Source organism: Sparus aurata, chromosome 7, assembly GCF_900880675.1.
Source record: "Sparus aurata chromosome 7, fSpaAur1.1, whole genome shotgun sequence".
Taxonomy (NCBI): domain Eukaryota; kingdom Metazoa; phylum Chordata; class Actinopteri; order Spariformes; family Sparidae; genus Sparus; species Sparus aurata.
Window position 1 is genome coordinate 17,864,707 of NC_044193.1, and position 22,020 is coordinate 17,886,726.

Genomic DNA, 22,020 nt, shown 5'->3' on the forward strand with positions numbered 1-22,020 from the left:
ATCTTGCTCCAGCTTTGTCTCTCCCTGTCTCTGATTAAATCTCTTCACCCACTTTATCTATCACCTCCCACCATTTGTCGGCCGCATCCCTCTTCCACCCACAATTTTTCCCACTCTTTCTCATTCTCACCTCCCTCTTGAGTCTTGAAGGACAGCGTCTCAGATGGGGGTCCCTCTCCCTTGCTGTTGAATACAGTGACAGCCAGGGCATAGTGGGAGTATGGTCTGAGATCGGTGATCACCTTCTGCTCCTCATTAGCTCCAGTCTCAACCACTACGGTGCTCTCCGGCTCCCTGGCCCTGCGGTTTCTGTGGTGGGCCCTTGAGCCGGTTCTGGTCAAGTAGATCTGAAACAGAGAAATCATTTGAAATTTTTAACATGTTTCCTCCGTGTCTTACACTTAAACGCACGGTATGTAATTTCTGTTTATGTACACTGATGTTGACCGCCGACTGAAGCTGAAGGGGAAATGTACCACACGAACGACATCAAACACCCGCTGCCCGTGCCGCTGCTTGCTAGCTTAGTGGCTAGTGTACAGTAAGGTAATCTGGCTCTTTGGGGCAAGCAAACACTAATGCGAGGCCGCTCTGCTGGTGGTGAACACACCATTCAACAAACAGCATTGCTGCTACAAGTGTATCTGTTGTGATTCAGGCGCACATGTTCAGAGGCGAGGTGATATAAGTTTGATTCATGTTCAGTATCATTCGAGTCTTGGTGGAAGATATAATGATGAACAACTGAATGAAACACTCATGATGTTGAGTAATATTGTGGATTTCTTTGAGTTTGAACAATGCTGCAAACATTTAGTATAATGTAAGCACACATGTCAACAATATATATAACAAAGTCTGGTCGTTTTAAAGCAGAATTGTTGAGTGATGTAGTCACACGTGAACCGACATTTTCCTCTGGCTGCATTAAAACTGAGTTTGCTAAAAGCTGTTTGAAAGGCGTATAGAGTATGGTTTTGAATGGACACATGCATCTAAGAGAAGAGAAGCAGTACGACTGCAGTATGATACATTTTGAAGGTGAGATCATCTAAAATGAAAAAAGGCTTTGTTCTTCCCAACCTCTAAACTAGAGAGAATTCAGAACCTCGCTTCTGCCTCTGCTCTAAACCCAGCGTATGTGTTATTCATGAGGAGTGGGCCTGAATGTGTTATTCAAAACAACAGAAGAGATACAGCATCAGTACCTTGTACCCCAGCAGGTGTCCTCTGACCGTCTCTTTATCCACTGCTGCCCAGGTCACTCTGATGGTAGTGCTGTTTATTAGCACAACACCCACATCCATGGGAGCCTCCAATGGAACTGAGAGACAATGACAGGAAAGATGGGTGAGATGTGCGAAAAAATACTAAGCAAAATATCCCCAGAAAAAGAAGAAGATGAGATGTTTTTATTTTACCATCTTCTCCTGAGTAGCCAATGAAGGGGTCTGGCTCAGGTCCGTCCCCTATCTCATTGACAGCCTGAACTTTAATCTCAAAGGCAGAGAAGTTGCCGATGTCACTGACTGTGAACGATGGTGCCGTTGTGTAGTTGGTGTGCCAGTTAGGCCCGCTGCCCACCACTCGCCTCCACAGCACCCGGTACCTGAAGTTGGGTCCATTGAAGTCACGTTTGTCCATTTCCTGCAGAGAAGCAAAGAGCATCCAATAAGGCACAAAAGCTTTTTATAAATATATGTTTTGATGAATTGTACATTCCGGTAACTGATGTACCTCCCAGGTGATAACCAGAGTGTCTGGGTCTGTGGACTCACTCCTCACATCTTCAGGGTTACTGTCTGGAGCTGTGATCAGAAACAAGTTCAGTGTAGAGCATTGTGAGTGCATTCATTTTGAGCCTGAAAACTTGCGGTTACAAAACACTAGCTCTTACCCTCAGCAAGTGTGTTGTGGGTTTCCGATGGCTTGCTAGGGTCACTCTTGCCCACATCATTGATGGCAATGACCCGGAAACGGTAGGACATGTAGGGCCACAGAGGGAGGCTAGCACCCTTCTTGTTTCCTGAGACTCTCTTCAGCTCTTCCCAGCCTCTCTCCTTCGAACCTTGGTCCTCAAACTCGACCACATACTCTGCAGAGAAGGAAAGAGAGAGTCAGGGAGGAATGGGGGAAAAAAAGGAGGAAAATGAAACATAAATAAACAGTGAGTGACACTTTGAGCTTAACGGAGGTCTGATGCTGCAGATCGAATTTTAAAACGCAGCAGCCTTTCATTTTGTCCGAGGGAGATAAACGATATGGGTTTGTTGCGCTGAGTGTTGGAATTAGACAAGATGAAAAGTTCTGTGTTTGAATTTATGAGTGTCAGTGAATATCCCCCTCACTATCTCAAAGTATTTTGGGCATTAATCATGAAGAAAGGGAACAGAAAACAAGAAGAAGGAGACAGGTGTGTGAAGATTTGTGGGTATCTATGTTTCTATGTCTGTACTGAACCTAGCACGGCACTGTTGTGGTCATCTCCAGGAGTCCAGCTGAGGGTGACTGCGCGAAGCTTAGCATCAGTGATCTGGAGGAGGGCAGGAGGGTCTGGACGATCTGAAGGAAACAAGAATGACATCATTATTACGACAACCTGGACACCACAAGTTTAAATAAGTCTAATTTTTGGAAAAAAATGACAGTTTTGCATATATTTCACAGTTTTCTTTGTGATCTTACCACACAAAGTGAGGGTGTTGCTGGCTTCAGCCATGTCCAGCTTAGTGATGACCTGACAGGTGTACATGCCCTCATCACTTTCGTCCACATTAGCTATTATCAGGTCTGGTCCTGCAAATGTGTATCTGAGGACAAACGGTCATCATTGTTATCCTCATTACTCTCTTCGTCATTTTTGCTTTCTTATATATGTTACCACAACCATTGTTGTAATTGTTTGTTTATGTAATATGGATTAATAAATAAATATTGTTACATGGGAATATGTGCAGTGCTCTAATGCATTGAATGCTTTTTTACTTTGCGTCACTGTGGGACTCGAAGAGCTTCTGATCATTCTTTCTCCACTGAATTAGCGGAGAGCCGAGTTTGGGGTCAGAGAGGGACAGACAGGTGAAAGCAGCCGTGTTCCCAGGCTGCACTTTCAGAGCCTGAGGAGGTGACAGGATCACTGTCCTGTCTGGAGGAGAAAGCAAGGAGACAGATGATTCTGAGAAAAGCTACATTAGGTGCAAATAACATCAGCTGCTAAGGGACACAGAGTCTCACTCACTGAGCACTTCCAGCTCGGCGCTGATAGACAAAGTGCTGTTCTGCACGGAGCAGGTGTAGCGGCCCTCGTCGTCGTGGGTGATATTCGAGATCTCCAGCACCCCGTTGGTGAGCAGGTTCACTCTTGGGTCCGCCAGTAGGGGGGTAAGACTGGCGCTCTCCCTGGAAAAGACAAACACACATGCATCCGAAAACTCACATTAGTATTATAAAGGGTTTTTTTTTTACATTGTATCAAACTTGTTATCACATCTTAATTCATCCACTTACCTCAATGAGATTTTCCTAATCCAAAAGATTTTTTGAGAATGACTAGCTTTGCTAATTACACACATACATTTCAATGTAAATTGTACACATCTATCAATTTAATCATTACTGGTAATTCTTGAGAATTGGATGACATTACAAAATCTTTACTTGTTTGTATAACTATTGATATTTATATAGGGTAGGTATCACCATAAGTCATTTTTTCCTCTCAGAGGGGTCAAAAAATCTCAGTCAGAATACTTTTATTTTGCATTTTTTTCAAATGCGATTTTCTATTTTTTTTAACAAATGATAACATAACATTGGTGAAAATTTGAACCTTTGTAAAATGTCCATGTCCAATTCCAGAATACCTTGACAGCATGCAATGGAGCTGGCATTGAACATTCAACAAGTCACCTGATGACTCATGTCATCCCAGCATGATTTGATAGTGATCCAAAGAGCTTGGAGGAAAATCCATGACAGTCAGGACTCCTCTAGTAGTTCTTACAAAGCTTTGAGTTGTGTTTGCAGTGATTATCCTGCTGCAGTATGAATCATTCCCCCCAAAGATCAAACCAGAGGGTGTTGCACGTCACTGAAGGAATGGAGTGGTACTTCTCTTTTGTCAGGGCGGAGTCAATTCCATCCAGAGTCAGATAAGGTCTTCCCACTAACATGTTTCACTTTGGGTTTGTTACACTGTGGTATCATTCTCTCTCCTGTTCATCTCCTGACATACACTCTTCTGTTGCTGACTTAAAGCTCTAACTTAGATTCATCAGTAAACAGGACTTTTTCCAACCATAGTGAAATCCTGGTATTTCTTAGCCCATCTCAAGTGTGCAGCCTCGTTTCACCTCCTGCGAAGTGTTTTTGAAACTGCTACTCATCGTCTGAGACCACCTTCTTTTGTACGGACTTTGATGATTGGGGTTCGGTTTTGTTTTAAGTCTGTATCTGTGATGAAGTTGCTTTTGTGTTTCTCTAAGCGTGAAGTATTGAGCTTCTGATGGTGTGGTCACTTGGTGTCTGCCTGATAGTGCTTAGAATAATACTGATCTAGTTTCATTTTAGAGCTCCCTGCACTGCACACTTGGAGTCTAGTCATGATTTGATGCTGAGAAAGCCCCTCTTTGCTTAGAATAACAATCCAACTTCTGATACTTTCTCTTTCTTTCTGCACCCTTAGACTTTCTTATTTTTTCCAGGTTTACATGACAATATTAGAGACTTTCAATGTGGTCTCAGACTGTTGCAAATGAACTAAAAATAAAATTAGAAACTGAAGCCGAGTTAGAAATAAACTTTCTCAACTATGGAAGGTGCTGATGAATTCATCACTTCAGTGTGGCTTTTTAGCCAGAAAGAACAAAGCCTGCCTGGTTGGAAACCCACCGCACTGACAAAATCCACAGTCACAGCCCAGATGTAACAGCATTTGGCTGTTAATTTATGCAAATGATGAGCTACCTACGCAAAAATACCACCTATGTGATATATAAAATCTGCCAGACAGCACACTAGAAGACACAATATAGTACAAGAGGGTAAGAGGGTCTCACCATATGACTTTAGGTTTAGGAGAGCCAAAGGTCTCACAATCCAGTGAAGCCTTCGACCCCTCTGTAAATGTGTACATATTCATGTCCTCAGTCATGATCTGGGCAGGCAGCTCTGAAACAACAAACACAAAAAGATGTGATTCACACACACACAGAAGTACACAGACAGAAAACTTTTAAATAAGTGACATGTACAAAGCAAACATTCACCTATGACAAAGACATTGGCGTTGACGAGGATCGTTCCATGCTTGTTGGAGGCCTGGCACTGGTAGATAGCAGTGTCTCCGAAGTTGACGTCCTTTAGGATCAGAGATCTGCCCGCTGTCAGGGAACGTCTGGGGTCCTTGTCAGTTGCTGTTAAAAACCAGAAAACACACACAGTCAAAACACACACAGTCAAACCACACACATGGTGTTTGAGGTTGTGTGTTGTGCATTCACAGAGGAGGGGTCTGTGCTCCGACCTGAGAGGGTGATGCCGTTCATGGTCCAGCTGATGATAGGAGTGGGGATGCCGTCCGCCTTGCAGTCTAGTTTGACGGTCTCACCTGGGGCGTATAACTGACTGACTGGTTCATTGGTCCAGTAGGGAGCCGCTAAAAGGGACAGGATATTTAATTCCAAACAGAACAAGCGAAACATAAAGTATCAAACCTTTACAATCCTTAGTAAGACTGATGCGTTGAGATTCACAGGTCTACAAGATGTCAAATGTGGTGACTAATCACAAAAATGGTCTGCTCTGCTTTAAAGGCAAAACTTCCAGGTCGATTCACTAATAATGGGGAGCACTACTCAGCTTGTGACAGCCGTATTGTCTCTTCCTTTGTTTGTCATAAGGAAATGACTTAATTGACATCACTCAGGCACATACGCTTCTAAAGCTTTGAAGAGGTGAATTTTAACAGCTGCAATCAAACAAAAGATGCTGTTGGGTTGCATGACAGAAAGTGCAGGACATTGACCGATAGTAGGCAGTGATGGAATGCAACTAAGTACATAGACGAAACTACTGTATCTAAGTCGATTATGAGGTACTTGCACTTCACTTGAATATTCCCAATTTTGCTGCTACTTTATACCTCCACCTCCACTACATTTTGGGGCAAATATTGTACTTTTTACTCTGCATGCTGCATCAAAGCCAAGGTATCACACTTTTAAAATCAATCCACTCGTACTATCCATTTTACACATACATCTCGATATGTGTATAATTTACTTTCAGTTCCAGTTTTGATACATATTAAAATGTGACATCTGTGCCTCTGTTATGTCCTTTCTGACAATTTATTTTAGTTTTTTGTCATCTGACTCTTGCAAGTGACCTGACTTCATTTAATTGCAAATTCAAAGTACTTTTTAAACTAAAGAATAAAGGTGGCAAATAATTTAGCACTTTGGAGTGACATTCATATATAAGATCACAATGCATGATTCTCAAAATATCCTTACTTCACGCGCAATTTATGTGACGTACCTTCCACAGTCACAATATAAGTGTGTGTGGCCTTCCCCTGGGAGTTCTCAGCTATACACTGGTACTCGCCCCCATCGCTCTCGGAGATATTGCTGAAGCGCAGGCGGCGGTCGAACATATCTTTGGCGGTCCGAGTTTCAGATAGCTCGCCATCCTTTCTCAGCCACGACACTTTGGGAGTTGGACTGAAGAGGAGGAGAAAAAGGGGATGTGAAAGAGGAAAGGATACGTGGGGCAGAGAGAGGAGAAATAAAAATGAAGTATGTTGTTTGAAAGCGGGACATAAATAAATTAGGCAGGCAGAGAGAGAAAGAGACATGCAGGGTGAGAAGAGAAGAAATGAAATGAGGAGGCAGTGAGAGGCAGAGTCAGCAGGAGACAGCAAAAGACAGATAATGGAATGTAGAGAGTGTAGGAAGGCAGGGGAAGGGGGGAAAGATGGATGAGAGGCAGGTAGGATTGATTAAAAGGAGTGGCTCAAGTTCTGTGATTGATGGGGGCACACATCTATTCACACGCAGACACTCACAGGCCTTGGACGATGCACTCAAGCTCAATGGTCTGGCCCCTGAGGGCATGGTAAGAGCTGTGACTTCCAGTAGGTCTCATCATGTGGGGCCTCCTGTTCCGCAGTACGGAGTTGGCTGGAGACAGAGAGGTTGAAACACAAAGAGGATGCAGAGAAAGATTCATACATATGTATGGGTAATTTTCAAATTGCCGTGCTGCTGACAGAGCAGCCACTTTTGAGACTCGGACACACAAACACACACACACACACACACACACACACACACACACACACACACACACACAGATGCAGGGTGTGGAATCCTGTGGAGAAGACTTAGCTGTCTAACATCGCATCATCATACAGATTTTCTAGGCACACACACATACAGAGAGGTCTCATGTTAACATGTGCTCATCCTTCTGACCTCTAGTTGGGCCACAGATGCTGGCAGCCACATCTCAGTGTGAGCTGCATATCATTACCACTGGACTGAGGAGGGTGATGGGCCCCCTGCCGGCTCTGGGACCATCTACTGGATACGGTGCTGCTTCAGTCAGCACTACATGTCACCACATGGGGGTGAGTTGACTTTGTATTAACTATGTGGCCTCTTGTGGCCTCAGCGGTTCCTAAACTGTCATTGTGAATATTTATCATACTGCATCACAAGTTCTAATTTCATGTACAGCCCTAAACAGTATTTTACTGTAAAAAATGTATCTTAAATAAAGAAAACGAGTAAGACCACTGGTATTTGAGGAAGGTGACTGTCAACTAGTCCAGGCTATTTTTAAAAAATGACTGTACTTCATGTAATCACAATACATGTATTGAGAACAGTGAAAACATATATATATATATATATATATATATATATATATATATATATATATATATATATATATATATATAATATATATATAATATACCATATTTCATGATAGAAAAGTTGTATATATATATACAACTTTAGTATATACACCCCTGGGTCCTGGACACTGAATGCTAATGATTTTGGTTATTGTCTGACTTTACGCTCCACAAAGACACCAAGTATGTAGTTTTATAGAAAGAATATTTAAAACAGCTATTGGATGGATTGCCATGAAATCTAGTACAGACATTAACGTTGCCCTCGGGATGAATTGTAATCACCATGCTGGGTTTTTGTATGGAGCATCATCATCAGGTCAAAATTTTGATCTGTTCATGATCAGATACCTGCCAATTAATGACATTCCTGTCTACCTCAGCTCACAGGTAAGCATGTCAACACACTAAAGATGGTAAGAATTATACCTGCTAAATAACAGCATTTTAACATAGCTATTGTAAACATTTTATCATTCTGTCATTAGCATTTAGCCGTTATCAGCACTGTGCCTAACTGCAGCGTCACAGATCTGCATTGAACCTATTTCACACTAAAGAAGACTGTTGACAGTGCGTTAACGTCTTCTGGATGTTGCTGTTGCATTTTTAAACTGTCATTTCTGTCGGTGAGGTGGCAGCCGAAATTTCAGCTGCAGGCATATTGAAACCCACACCTATCTGTCTGTCTAGAAACCACTGGAGGTTCCGTTCCGTTCCGTTTTCTTTTTCCGCTTATCCGTGAGGGTTGCGGGATGTTGCCGCTTTTTCCCCCCTAAGGGGTTGCGGGGCTTACTGGGGCCAAATCCAGTGACTCTATGGGCGTAGGCCAGGGTTCACCCTGGATGAGTCGCCAGCTCATCGCAGGACCCTTACTGATGGCAGTGGCTGCCTTCACACAAGGTGCCAACTGCACATCAGGAGCAACTTTGGGGTTCAGTATCTTGCTCAAGGATACTTCGACATGTAGCTCAGTCCCGCCCTGGGGAGCCGGGATTTGAACCAGTGATCTTCTGATCACCAGTCAATCAGCTCTACCCACTGAGCTACAGCCGCCCCACCACTGGAGGTGTAGGTGAGAAAATGTCGTTTCGTAATTTAAGTCTCTAAATTGTTTAAGAATACATTAGGGGAAGTAAGGGCTGTTTTGTTTTACATTTACATATAGGTCTTAATATACTGTGGCCTGGACTTTCCATTGAATTACATTTTTGGAAAAGTTTTGAACACCTGTAATTTAACGAATAAAACAAGTCTTTGCCCAAAGATGCATCTCTGTCACTCAGTTCAGTTCAGGTCAGTTTATATTAGATTATCCAAAGCAAAACTCACAAGGGCTGACATTGAGAGTGATGGGCTCCTTGGCCAGAATGGTGCGTGTTGCCAGGTACTGGACGTTGCAGGTGTAGTCATTCCTGCTGTCTCCAATTGTCAAATGGGCAAAGTATAGGTTGCCATCCTTCCCCACCACCACCCGGTCACTGAGCTCAATATGATGTAGCCCTGCAGAGAGAAGAGACGATAACAGATAGAGGCAGCAGAAAGAAACGGGAGAGAGAAAGAGGAGCTTAACAGCAAAATATAATAGTGAGATGAAATATCAGAGGGAGCCATTGAGATACAATGGGATGAGAGAGGTAGAGAAAATTATGATAAAAAGACGTGGGAGAAAAGGGGTAAGAATAGACTCTGTTCGGTCTACAAAAGGTACTGAAGAGGTTTTCAGAAATTGAAAACATCCAGGGATAGATACATTCATGGAAGGATATTCTGGACATTGAGACGGAAAAGGATATATCATGAGATATAAATAATCACCTACCAACTACCTTTCTATGATATGAGGAGAGTGGACAACGAAAGGATGGATAGAGTGTCTAAGTGGCAGACTTATCGAGGAGACAGGAAGGATGTAATGAAAGGAGAGATGGAGAGGTTATGTACTCACTCCAGTCCATCCAGTGGATGATAGGCTGCATGGAGCTCTGTGGGGGGTTACACTTCAGAACAATACTGTTTCCCTCTTCAGCCTTCACGCTGACTTTCTTCTCTTTCTGCTGGGACGGGGGAGCTAAAGGGAGGCAAGGGAGGAAAAATACACGCATGTTAGTGTGTACACAAACATGTACACAGCCACCTGTGCACACATTTCCAGCATCATGTCAAGTTTGCCTGAGGCGATTCATGTCATGTGTTGACTTCACGCACACAATGCAGTGAATGAGGGGTTTTATCTATAAAATCCCAGTTTGAGGAACTTTAAGATTTAAGGAGAGGCGTGTTCAGAGAAGGCGCCAGGTTGTCTTTTGTCTTGCAGAAGTGGAATGACGTCATTTGTGAGTCATATGTGTTTGCCCCCCCACCCCACCCCTTTTCTCATTGTTGATAACCCCACAGGAGCTGCTGAAGAGTACTTCACATGAAACCGTTGTCAGGGAAACTGTGAAGGAAGGAGGTCGCCCAGGAGAGAGGCAGTCACACAGGTGGATGGATACACAGAGGTGCTCTTTACTTTTGCCCAGGGGCCCATGTGTGTTAGTGTGCGTGTGTGTACGTGAGTGCATGCTGATTATCATGTTATTGCATGTAATTATATTCTGGGTGGCGGTATACGGGGAGTTCTCGGTGTGAGCCTCCATCTGCTAACAAATGAGCTCTCTATAAAGCAGGGCAAGGGAAAGGTTTATACGCAGGCGCCTCTCCGCTTTCACAGCTTTGTAAATCGCTCTGTTATTGCTGATAAAACCGACAACAAGAACACAGCTCGCTTCTAATCTGGACCTTGAAGGCATTCACAGGAGCGCTTACACTGAAACTGGCATCTATAAAAGACATGTAGCTCCTCTGATGTGATGCAGCTTGTTTGAAGACACATCAGAGGATGTTTGATTAGTCCGATGCTATTTCAGCTGCTGTGGTTCATGTCTCAGATCATTACAAATCAGCAAATACTCACTGAGCATGTCAGAATCTGAGTTTTTAACCATCAAATTTTAATGACTGGTCAGCGGTTGCTTAAGGATTAATAAGCCGTCAGCACGCTCTTACCATCAGTGTTGAGTATGGCCTCATTAGAGACGGCAGTCCCCAGCTCGTTGGACGCGTAGCAGACGTATTTGCCTTGGTACTGCTTCAGGGTGTCCACAGTATTACTGAGTGTGAAGAACGCGGATGAGCCAGTGTCCTCAGAAACGTTCAGCTCCGGGTCGCTGCTTGGGTCAAACTCCTGTCCATCCTTGGTCCATCGGAAACTTGAGCAGAGAAAAAGAAAATCTGTAAAAAAAAAAACTGGTGGTGCTGCGCTCGCTCAAGTATCAAAGTCAGAAAAATCATTTCCATGCCTTTGAAGAAAACAGTTTTAACACATACAAGATGTCCTTACATGTCAGTGGCTTTAATGAATTACTGCAAAATTTACACGAGACGCCCCAGTGGGACTCATAAGCTTGTGCTGTGTAATTGCGATATTCATCTTTTCCTCGCCAGTTGGAGCACTTTTCCACTTCAGAGCAGCTAAGACACTCTGTTCAGATTGCTCCAGGGCTTAATGACATTCATCCCTAGTTGGAATGAGAAGTCTGACTGGGAGAATCTGTGCTCTCATGTAATACTAATATGTAGATGTCAGCTGAACAAGGAGAGGGAAGGTCACTGCTCTCACTTGTCTAAAAAAGATAACCTGGGATGAGGCTCCTCCATGACTAACATAGCTTCTTTTTTAGTTTGTGCGCGTGTGTGAGAGGACTAACGTGGGCGAAGGGTTGCCGTTGGCTTCGCATCTCATGACGAGGTCCTCGACACTAAAGACGGTGACAGACTCCGGCTGTGTGGTGATCACCGGAGGCCTCTTGACTGCAAGGACCAAACACAGAGTTAAAAAGCAGGCTTGTGCGCTGTTACACACCTGTATAGTTTAAAAAGACTGAGACACATGCACACTGCAGTCCTCCTCTGCATGACCTGCTTTCATTCTGCTGTAATAACTCCAGCTATGACAAAGACACATACATCACGCACATCTCTGCGGCTGCTGGTAGGCTTAGCAAACTGCACAGAAAAGATACCACGGAGATACCACTCACCCTCATACTTTAACAACTGCCGATATGTATATTCAGTCAGTATCACTTAAAAAGACTCCCCAGAGGAAGAGATGAAATGTAGGACGAGGGAAATAGTGAGAGTAAGAGAGCAGGCAGGAGAAAATGGGTTGAGATGAGAGGAAATTGATATGGCATAATGTAAAAGGGAGAGTTTGTGCAAAAGAGATATACGGCGCAGCTCTCCTGGTGAGACTGAGAGACAGGAACGAGTCTGCGGGGAAATGAAGCAGGGATTTCGAAAGGGGAAAAAGTAATGACGGCCAGAAGGGGTTTCTCTTTCTCTGTCACCACTGTCCATAACAACCATAAAGCAAAGCCTCGATAACAGACTAATAAAAACCTACATGCTGGGATTTGGCTGTATTGAACCAGCGTGTTTGATTTCTTCGCATGCTTTATGGCCCAAGTCATGTTTTTATGTTCTGCTATTCAATATTTATAGACAGAAATTTAAATCTCTCTTTCCTCCACAGAGCTTCGGTGACACACAGCCTCAAATGGAGGTCACAGCTTGTTGGTAGAGTCTTTAATTTGACTCGAACGAAAAGAGACAGGGCCCGAGTCTGAGTTGAATTTACATTATGAAGGTAAATGAGTAAAAGAGGACACAGAGACGGAGGGTGGGGGTTGTGGATGGGAAGAGGGCGGTGGAGAGGAAAGCTAAGCGGACAGGGGAGGTGGATGGAGGAGCACATGCAACAGAGGAAACAGAGCAAAGAGAGAGGAAGATGGAGGGGAGGAAAACAAACAAGGGGTGCACTCAAAGAGATTTAGAAAGAGACAGATAGGACGAGTGAGAGAATTTAATGAAAGAATTCCCACTGATACAGGAAATAAGCCCATTTCCTCAGCTGATCAAATTGAAGTTGGGGCTGCAGGCGCTGCTCCATTATTGGCAGAGGAGGAGGAGAGGAGCCGGTGCTTAGTGCTTTAACTCCTCTTTATTTCCCCGCCTCTTTGATCTGACAGCCCTGCTGTCTCCTCGCAGACAGCAGCTCCTCACACTTCCTGCTCCCTGCTCCTACAGGGAACTCACCTATTGGGAACCAATGAGGCTAAACACAGACTCACATACAGAAGGAGCGCACAGAGAAGCGGGCACATGTGCACAACGCAGCGCAAACACACATCTACACAATGCAAACACATATGCACAATAACAGATGCGTTAAGATGGACGCTCGCACAGAAGCATAACACTGCAAGTGCACGCTAATGCCAGATTCATTAACGTGCAGCACACAGTGGGCTGGATGGTGAAAAAAAAACCTCTCCGGCATAATGAAAGTGTTTACGATAAGGTTTGCCAGCATCTGCATTAAGACAGAGAGACGTCAGTAAAGTCAAAAGCACTTACGATCACTTATGTGGTCTGTTAGTCCACAGTGGAGGCAAGAGTAAAGACAAAGAGGAAAAAATATTTTAGTGTCAGTGAACAAGGAGAAAGCCAAAAACAGATAGAAAGATACAAAGATAGATAGATAGATAGATAGATAGATAGATAGATAGACAGATAGATAGATAGATAGATTGATTGATAGATAGATAGATAGATAGATAGATAGATAGATAGATAGATAGATAGATAGATAGATAGATAGATAGATAGATAGATAGATAGATAGATAGATAGATAGATAGATAATTGAACAACAATTATGATACATGTACAATATCGCAGTGTAATGTCTCCTGTAATGGGGCATGGCTTTTAACCCCGGCCTCCTTGACACACACATTCTAGCCCATCTCCTTTATTGATCCCCATCGTGACTCTCATTGACATGGCCGAGGCTCACTAATTGAAAGGCAAGGGACACCTTGACCTTTTACATCTTTGCCCTGCTCCTCCTTCCTCCTCCTCCTTCCTCCTCCTCATCATTCTTCCTTCATCCTCCTCGGCCCTCTCGCCCCCCTTGTCACCCCAACTCTCCTGGGATTCGATTGGGAGATTTACTGCATCTCATCATCATTTACAGAGTTATGTGCGTGAGAGCGCATGTTCTGTCGCTTGTTTGTACACACACACTCCTGAAAGCTGCGTGGGCGGTGAAGGACTGTGACTCACTGCAAGTAGTCTTAGATAAAGAGTGCAAAACAGAAGCAGCAGTGGAAACAATATTCCCTCCCTCCCTCCTGCTCCCTCCATTGGAGCTCTGTGGGCAGGCCGGCAGCAGCAGAGGAGATGGAGATCAATTTCCCTGCAGGGCCACAAGCTCAGCTGTATTTCTAATGCCCACATATTGCATCGAGGAGGAGGAAGAAATGAGGGCGAGTGAGGAGAAACCTTACTGAATTTTTGTTGTGTAACTCAATTGTTGATTAAATTACTCCCCAATCAGATTCTGGTTTGCACCAAGGAAACCAGATCAATACTGGGACTAATCCATGCAGGATGAGGGGATCAATTACAAAGTAATTAGACGCACCACCGGCACAGATGAGTGCGAACCAAAGAAACCTCAGACAGGGTTGAATTTCGAGCATAATAGCGCAATCCAACCCTGAACATTTGAGGTTACCGAAAGAGAAAACACATGTTCATGTCTCCTCATTTGCACTAATTAATCATGATGAAAGATCATTATTAGAGCGCTTTGATGAATCAACAATGTAATTAACACAACAAACAGATCTTTGAACCTCATGGAAGCATTCAGCTACCATTGTTATGAATGGTACGACACGAATCTGTACTCACAGTTGGGGGGTATGTGTATCACTGCTCGGCTGGGCTGGGCGGCGAGGGAGAGGAGGAAGAGGAGGAGGGGGAGGAGGCGTGAGGAGCACTGCCCCCTACTGCCAACCTGCTGTCGCTGCGTTTGAGGCATTGCTCACTGTCCCATCAAAGTCCCACCTGCTCACACACACGTGCAGTAAAACGCACACAGAGGGCAACCTCACACGCACGAACTTGTGCAGAACTAGTGTGAGGCTGTGTTTCTTTTCCAGGAGGCCTCGGCTTTGCCTTGTCTGTCTTTGGTCCCCCTTGTCTTCTCTCTTTTTTCTCCACTGTCTTCTATAAGTCAGGTCCACGCCCTCCTGCTGGTCGCCTCTCTGAAAGATTAAAGAGAGTGGGGGGGAGAGGGGGGTGTGAAGGGAGGACAAGAGGAGAAGCAAGAGGGAGGGGCAGAGAGGGGGCCATGTGTCAGAATGGGAGAAAAATTACCCTGCACCATGTGGTCAGACCTATACACAGGCCGAGACGTGCAGTTAACACGCCAATCAAGATCCAAAAAATCACACATCCCAACAAAAAACGCCAACAATGCCCATCTCCGAACCTGTTCCTGTAAAACAAATCTCCATTTGGTTAATTATGTGACCAATGGCCCATATGGAAGGGGCCAGTCCGCAGGACAGATGGACAGAATACCACAACAAGAAGCTGAACAGAGCCTCCCAGCTCCCAGATGGGCTGTGGACAGACAAATGCGGCTTGATGAAGTGTCAAATCGGATAATACGCAAGACGGACAAACAAATAGTTGATAATTAGGCTGGCTGCTCATGGCTGCGTCACCCGAACTGAACAGTTCTCAGTGTACTTGGGCGACTACGATGCTGTGATAAGTGTGCGATAAAGATGCTATCAGTCGCGGTGTGCAAGGCGAGTCACCCCTGCTAGGAGTCTATCCGTTCTCCATCTGTACCCTTGGATCCGGTCCTCGCCACAACATGCAGGCTGTCCTCCCCCGCGGCACCACGTGGCGCAGCCCGCTGACTGTTTACACTACTCAGTATCACGCACAAAGAACTGTTACAGCACACCATGATTAAGACGTACATGTGAGACAAAAGAAAATGGAGATAATAGAGAGAGGATGCGTCTTTGGCAGCTCTGCAGTAATGGCAGACTGATTGAAAGATTCTTGGCTCCACACAGAGCTGTTTTGTTGGCAGTGCCACAACGGAGTGATGGGTGACCTTGGAGAGAGGGGGAAGGTCAGGGAGGAGAGGAGATGAGACTGATGGAGAAGAGTGGAATTGATAAAAGGGTGGAGAGACGTCATTATCACTCATTTGCCAGTGGAAGGTTAATTACTATACTGTGGGCATCTCCACGCCACTCGCTGAAGAATGCATTGAACAATATCTCAGCAAGAGAAGCAGGGGTGTGGGGTTTGTCTACATCAATAGAGCCAAATTAGATTAAATTAAAGACCAAACAAGAGCTGAGCTCTTAATAAGGCAGTTTAAACTAAGCATTAGGATTAAATGAGCCATTACGCTAACTTGCTTTCGTTGTCAGAAGAATTGAACAACAAGCACACAGAGAGGGAAAGGGAGGAGGGGTGAAGTGGGAGGACTTTAGGGGAACATAAAGAGGAAAAGTGGAATCGAGGAGGAAAGTGGAGAGGGAGAGGCGGAGGTGAGGGAGGAGGGAGGCAGAGTGAAGGAGGGAGGGTGAGAGGTGATGGGAGGAGTGGAGGGATGTGGAGGAGGACGGATGACAAAGGGTGACAGCTGTGACGCTAATCCTTTCCATCTACTCGCGCACATACACACACATGTGCAAGCTCTTCCAATCAGTGCGCATCAATTGTTCACTTGCTTCTTGTTTCTCATCTTTTCCCTGTCCTCATATCAGCCGCTTTAGTTGGTTGTTGTTCTCCGGAGACAGGGGGCCAATTACAGTGATCCTTAAACCGACCTTTCCAAAATGCCATTAGAGGCAGATGAATGAAGCGAGGCTAGTCAGGGTATTAGCACTGGTGTTAATGCGATCTAAGGTGGGAGCTTGCCAATCAGTGCCCCCTCCAAAGAAGCGGGGAGGGAGAGCCGAATTGAGCAAGGCAGGACATCGACTAAGGATGTGGCACGCCGTAGCTTGTCATGCCGCCAATCACAATTCACCAAGGGAGTGTGCCGCATGTGCACACACATGCACACACATTCAGAGACACACAGGCATACAAAGAAGCTTGTAATGCATGGATAGACTGACAGAAAGGAAGGCAGACAGACAGACGCACACCTCCAGTGGCCTGACAGAAGAGATCAGACAAATAAAAGTGCATGGTCCAGTGGGCTCCAGTCAGGAGGCAGACCTTGCCAAAGAATATTCCAGTCATGTTGAGTAGGAGCAGTAAAGGGGAACACTATAATGGGTTGGGAGGAGTGTGTAAAGGAGGGACTGTGGGCGAGAGAAAGGCTGAGACAGACAGAAGGAGAGTGGCATGGTAGGTTGCCATGTAACAAGGCTAACCCAGCCACCACAAACACACTGAAAGCACAGGCTGATGTGGCCTGACACACACACACACACACACACACACACACGCACACACACACACACACAAACACACACACACAACACACACACACACTTCCAAGCTGTGTGCACAGCACGCAGCCTTGTGGCGCTCCATTATCACAAGGGTGAGAGACACTGACATAGAAGCAGATGCCTGATTTCACTTCTTCAGGGTGGCCGCTGTGCAGCTGTCAGAGATCCAATCCCGGCCCTGTTACCTGCTTCATTGGACAGGGTCAAAGATCACTCCTGGGATGGTTGCTTGCAGCTGGGCTGAGATGACCCGTCGCAGTGTTTCTGAGTGCTTTTAAAAACTATTATCACCGCTGGGATGTCAACTGGCACCATCAGAAGTCGTTCAATCACGGTGTGATTGCAGAGTGAGCAGCACTATGTGGAGATGTGAGGGCGTGGTCATTTCTTTTTTTTCCAGAAGAAAGCCCGATTTGAGAAAATTAGCTGCCAACAGGCCACATATCAAACACAGCAAATCGACCAAATCAATTTTGCAACTCCTTCAATTATTCATGAATTCCTGCTTTGAGGCGCTTTGCTCACAAAAACGCAACAATTTTGTATTATGCTGTTAGTGTTACTATCATTAGAGGAATTTAATTGCTGCACGCTATTGTGTTGTTTACCCCCCATGTCATCCATTAGACAGAAAATTGCACCCTTCCACGCTCTGCAAAACAGTAGCAATTAGGATTAAGTAGACATGTTGGGCGTTGTCAGTGCTGAATAGGCTCTCTTATCTGTGGAGGAGGGGGCAAAACACACACCAGATCAAACCTCAAGAGTCAAATTATGTCGAGAGTTTCACGCATGTTCTGATCACCATCGTGCCAACCACCCACATGTACATGAGAGACTTTTACTGTTTGCTTCGCATCCTCACGTGTGAGGAGCTGCTATTTTGCTGAGTGCAGCCTGGTGTGTTTTCTCTCAACACAAGTGACTAATGCAAAATATCAACTCTGAAAGCCTCTCCGTACTTTGATCGGATATATTATGCTACTGCATTGCTGTATGAGCGTGTGTGTGTGTGTGTGTGTGTGTGTGTGTGTGTGTGTGCATGTTTAAACATGTTTGCAGGTCTTGTGTCCTGTCATGCCTTGCTTTTAAATATTAACTACCTCCAGCTGTGAAGATGTGTAGGGGGAGAGGATGCGGGATGGAAGGAGGAGGGAGAGAAAAATAAATGAATACATGCCCCCCTTTACCCCTTATTCTTACCCCCAGGGTCTGTCTGTCTGTTGAAACATCAGGCTGAAAAGAGACAGAGGAAGAGAGATGAAGAAAGAGACAGGAAGAAGATGGAGCAATTTAGACATAAACAAAGAGAGCACTCACTAAGACTAACGGACTAGTGGGCATTACAGCAAAAAAGGCAGGGAGAGATTATAAGGGTCAATGGATAGTAAAAGTGAGGAGGGGGTCTGAGAGACAAGGTGATACTGATGGGGGGTAGATGATCAGGCCCCCTACAGAGTGAATAATTCATAGAAATCCCCTTCCTGTCGGCAAAATTTGCCCCAAATTCACCCAAATTAATAATTCATCCGCACCCCTTCGCCATACATTTGGTCTGGCCCCAGACTGATGCCGTCCATACCTGGCTGCGCGGCCGTCTGACTCTCCCCTCCACTCCCTCCCGTCTTCCTCTCTCTGGCAGGGTCATACTTAATGCATGAGCCTGTTGCAGTGAGACAAGTCTCGGGCCCACTTTGTCGCTACAGCAGAAAAATACCACAAATCATGTGAAATAATACTGGCTACCTGTTCCCGCTCTGCTCTACGATTCACTTCTCAGCGCAGATGTGTCTTTCATCATTCATCGCAGTGAAGATTGCGTTTCTTACAAGCTCCTCTCACTTTTTCTCAAAGCGAGGAGCCGAGCCTTATAATAGGGACTGCCCAAGAACGATAAGTGCCCATTTTGCTGTCACCTTTTTATCAGTCGTCTCCTTCTCCTCTCTCAGCCCCCCTGGTAGCTGACACTAAAAGCTTTCCTCAATTCCCCTCCGATCACTTTTCACAGTACATTTCCCAGTCCCTCCTCCTCTCTACTTCTCCTCTTCTTTCTGTATTCAACACCTTCTCTCTCTCCATCAATTTAATAAACTGCTTGCGGTAGCACTCTGGCTTGGACAATGGGCAACGCGGCTAACTAATTCAATATTTGCAACTTTAATGGAAAAGGGGCTTTAAAGCACAGAGGGAAAACCAATATCTCCCTCATGCCGGTACTCTTTGTTTAAAAGGCCAAGTAGCACCGATGATCCATGGTCAACTCTAAATGGAAATTTACCAAGCTGCAGAGCCACAGCTTATCTGGAATCTGGATGAACAGACAGCACATTTATCAATACCACTATTAGCATAAGCTTGGTCATTAAAATACTTTGCTACTCCCAATAGTGTCAGACACAGCTACAGAATGCACACCGTGTTTTGCAAACGCCTGCATCGCATTCGGAGACCCCGCCCCCCTCAACTCCCCCCTCGGTTGTGTCAAGGGTTAGGGGTTAATATTGGAGTGACACAAAGCTGGTGAAAATAAAGGTTGTCAGAGGAGACGTGAGGGCAACCGCCCACTTTCTCCCTCTCTCGATCTCTCTTTCTCTCTCCATCCTGGTTGCCATGACAACAGGGTCTCCACACAGCATCCCCCCTTGTACATACAAATTCAGTTATTCACACACATGGACACTAACGGGTCTGCGGTATTACTTACGTATGCGCACACACGTACGCATGCACGCACGTTCGCTGGCGAGCACTGACAGGCCGTTCCTCTAACACCCGCACGCTCAGGTGTAGGTACAAATACTAAATGTCTTCACAGCGCATCCACACACTTGAACAGACCAACAGACAAAACACACAGGCTTGGCCGTGAGCGTTTAAGTTGCTCAAAGATTCATAAGGTAAAATCATTTGCAGGCTCATCCAAGTGAAAGTTAAAATACAAAACTGAAGTACAAGATTCCCAAAGTCCTCGACAAATCTCTCCCCTCCCTCCCTCTCTCCTCTGTACACCAACAATCACGCACTGACTCGTCCCTCCTATTGCCAAGACCGCAAAGGCAGCTACCTCTGGTGTGATTTATTCATTGATGTTTTTCCCCTGAAGACACAATGGGAACGGTAGAATAAAGGAAGTGGTGAATAATTCAAGGAGAAGGGAGTGGACTCATTAAGATATCCATGAGGAAAGAGAAAGAGAGGAGAGGTGGATGGATGGAAGGAGGGGACGGAGGGAGGAAAACTGACAAAGAAAGAGAAGAGAAAGAAGGGCAACACCGGCGGGAGATCAAAGAGTGGGGAGGGGTGGGGGGTGTCAACAAAGTCGACAACAAAAAGTCTGAAAAATTAATAAAGAGTGGAAACAAAGAGAGTGTGAAGGAGTAAACAGGGATGGGAAGAACCAAAAGAAAAAAAGACGGGGTGTAAGTGACAGATGTGGCTGTGGGATCACTGACCAGTAAAAGCTCTGTAACGATCAAAAACAGGGGTGTTTCCCTAATATAATTGTGTATCAGATTTCCTCAATGTGTGTGTTTGTGTGCATGTGTGTTGCCGCGCGTATCAGTGGAGATCAGCCTGTGTGTCCGCAGGTCAGCTAATCTCTCTTGTCAGCTAATGGAGCTGGTTGTGCAGATGGAGTGCAGCCTCTGGCTCTCTCTGCTTCTAGCATGTTAGCTGCGGCTGCTCACTTCACTCCACAACTGATAAGGTAATTTGCTTATGGCTCGCCTGTCAGTCAGTCAGTCAGTCAGTCAGTCAGCCAATTAGTAACGGAGAAATGGAGCGGTATGGTATCAGCAAACAAAAAGAAAACTGAATGGGAGCAGACTGTTAGGTGTGTGTGTTCAGGTAGATAAAATCAGGGCTGTAGGCTTTCATATGTAATGGTTAAAGGGAAAGCTCAAACAAAGATCAAAATTATATATTTCTCCTTTTAGCTGTAGTGCTTTTTATCCATCTTGATTGTTTATGGTGTGAGTTGTGGACTTTTGGAGATATCGTAGAGATGTCCTCCTTTTCTAGAATATAATGGAACTAGAAGGCACTTTCAGAAAAATAGATTTAAAAAAACTGACCCGGTTACCCAAGAGAATCCATAGACAGATAATAGATAGATAATAAATATCAACAGGTAAAGAGTTTCGTGTAGGAACTATTATCTTTCTACCGAACTACGACGTATCATTGCGCAGAAGGAAGTGGTATCTACTCATGGATGAAAGGCTTGTGCTCCTGACAGCGTTTTTAACATTAATAGCTGAGCTGTAATGCTAACTGGCTCAGTTAGCTTAGTGAGTTACCTGCTTGTCCATGAATAGCTGATGCTTCAATCTGCATGTTGACACGTTGTAGTGTGATAGAAAAGAAATTAAAAAAAGAAAGAAATAGAAATAGAAAAACAATTCCCGCATGAAACTGCTCACAACAAAGTCTGTGGATTATGTTGAGTAACTGGGTCGTGATTTCTCAAAAGCAACATTGCTGTTGAGTTCTATAATTTTTTTTTTATTTTGGGACTAAATGTCCCTTTAAATGGGCATAAAATGTAGGCATCTGCAATCTAAAGGCAACAGATATGGAAAAAATAACAGACTATTTAGTCTCAGTGGGGGAAAAATAACACAGACAAGGAAACAAATAAAATCATTTCCGTGCACTTAATGAGGAACATATGTATTCTGTATGTACACACACATGCGTAAACTC

At 44.8% G+C, this 22,020-nt stretch overlaps 1 protein-coding gene across 4 annotated transcripts in view; it reads right to left on the bottom strand.

Moving 5' to 3' along the window:
• l1cama (L1 cell adhesion molecule, paralog a) overlaps positions 1-22,020 on the bottom strand; it is a 44,069-nt gene that overhangs the window by 6,384 nt on the left and 15,665 nt on the right. For 2 of the 4 annotated variants that reach the window (XM_030422897.1, XM_030422894.1), the window contains exons 2-21: positions 14,729-15,084; positions 13,385-13,399; positions 11,674-11,776; positions 10,973-11,175; positions 9,873-9,995; positions 9,257-9,427; positions 7,070-7,184; positions 6,541-6,725; positions 5,525-5,656; positions 5,268-5,414; positions 5,058-5,169; positions 3,239-3,399; positions 2,986-3,145; positions 2,686-2,810; positions 2,461-2,562; positions 1,898-2,095; positions 1,738-1,808; positions 1,422-1,647; positions 1,209-1,324; positions 131-347 (exon numbers count right to left, since the gene is read on the bottom strand). In XM_030422897.1, the coding sequence (XP_030278757.1) occupies positions 131-347; positions 1,209-1,324; positions 1,422-1,647; positions 1,738-1,808; positions 1,898-2,095; positions 2,461-2,562; positions 2,686-2,810; positions 2,986-3,145; positions 3,239-3,399; positions 5,058-5,169; positions 5,268-5,414; positions 5,525-5,656; positions 6,541-6,725; positions 7,070-7,184; positions 9,257-9,427; positions 9,873-9,995; positions 10,973-11,175; positions 11,674-11,776; positions 13,385-13,399; positions 14,729-14,858 (2,812 nt within the window). In that variant the 5' untranslated portion in view covers positions 14,859-15,084. Of the gene's footprint in view, positions 1-130; positions 348-1,208; positions 1,325-1,421; positions 1,648-1,737; positions 1,809-1,897; positions 2,096-2,460; positions 2,563-2,685; positions 2,811-2,985; positions 3,146-3,238; positions 3,400-5,057; positions 5,170-5,267; positions 5,415-5,524; positions 5,657-6,540; positions 6,726-7,069; positions 7,185-9,256; positions 9,428-9,872; positions 9,996-10,972; positions 11,176-11,673; positions 11,777-13,384; positions 13,400-14,728; positions 15,085-18,519; positions 18,553-22,020 lie in introns of all 4 variants that reach the window. The other 2 variants (XM_030422895.1, XM_030422898.1) reach the window with 2 other exon arrangements.